The 1,066-nt window shown below is 57.6% G+C and overlaps 1 protein-coding gene across 1 annotated transcript; it reads right to left on the reverse strand.

The window, feature by feature from the left end:
* Positions 1–89: 89 nt before the first annotated feature.
* On the reverse strand, positions 90–521 carry EMH_0092050 (SAG family member; the record flags this gene model as incomplete). The annotated part of the gene is given in 2 exon segments (XM_013501787.1): positions 90–148; positions 152–521. Coding segments are annotated over 2 exon segments (429 nt in total).
* Between the last annotated feature and the right edge of the window lie 545 nt (positions 522–1,066).

Below are 1,066 nucleotides of genomic sequence, written 5' to 3' on the forward strand. Positions count from 1 at the left end.
CAGCAGCAGCAGCCGCAACAGCAGCAACCTCACACGGCAGCAAACATGTGCCTGGAGGCATACCCGGAGGCTCCCGAAGGCCTTTAAGGTTAAACGAAAAGCGAAGGTCTGCTGCAGCGTTGCTGCTGCTGCTGCTGCTGCTGCTGCTGCNTGCTGCTGCTGCTGCTGCTGCTGCTGCTGCAGATACTAGACTGCTGCTGTGGGGCCTCAGCAGCAACAGCAGCAGCAGCAGCAGAAATACCGGAGCTGCTGCAATCGATATCAGCAAATGAGCTGATAAAAGAATTCGTGGGGGGCTGTTGAAGCCGCTGGGGGGAGTCGATGCAGACGACACCAGCTGGTTGCTGCTGCTGCTCTTGCTGCTGCTGCTGCTGTTGCTGCTGCTGCTGCTCTTGCTGCTGCTGCTGCTGCTGCTGCTCTTGTGTGTAACTCGTGTGCAAGAGATCCGATACAAAGGGGTCCTGGGGGGGAGGGATGGGGTGTTCTGCTGCTGTCACTGGGGCCCCAGCACCCTCATCCATCTTTCCGCGGTGGACAGACACCGCAAGGCTGCGAGACGAAGTCAGCGCTGCTGCTGCTGCTGCTGCAGCTGCTGCTGTTGCTGCTGCTGCTGCTGCTGCTGCTGCTGCTGCTGGTGACTCGCCAAAGCTGTATCCGCCTCGTAGAGATGATGCCGAGGCAAGAGAAGCAACCCAAATGGTAGTACAGCTTCAAGCGAGAAAAGCGTCTAGGTGTATTCTGACGCAAACTGTGAACTTCTTTACAGAAGAGAGCAGCAGCAGCAGCAATTCAAACGGCCTCCTCCGTGTCTCAGCTGCGGCGCCTAGCAGCAACCGGTGCTGGGCGGGTCCAGCAGCAGCAGCAGCAGCAGCAGCAGCAGCAGCCGCTGCAGCAGAGAGGAGCCGTCTGAGGTGAATAAGGTTTCAGGTGTGGTGTATGTGTTTCAAATAGGTGTTTTTGTTTCTTTAGATTGTTTTTAAGAGAGAAAAACCACACGGATCCGCAACCGATACAACAAGTATTGGTGCGGCGACGCAGTCAGCCACTGCGTGCGGGGCGGCCAGCC

This window comes from Eimeria mitis, genomic scaffold (genome assembly GCF_000499745.2).
Source record: "Eimeria mitis Houghton genomic scaffold, Emh_scaff7586, whole genome shotgun sequence".
NCBI lineage: Eukaryota > Apicomplexa > Conoidasida > Eucoccidiorida > Eimeriidae > Eimeria > Eimeria mitis.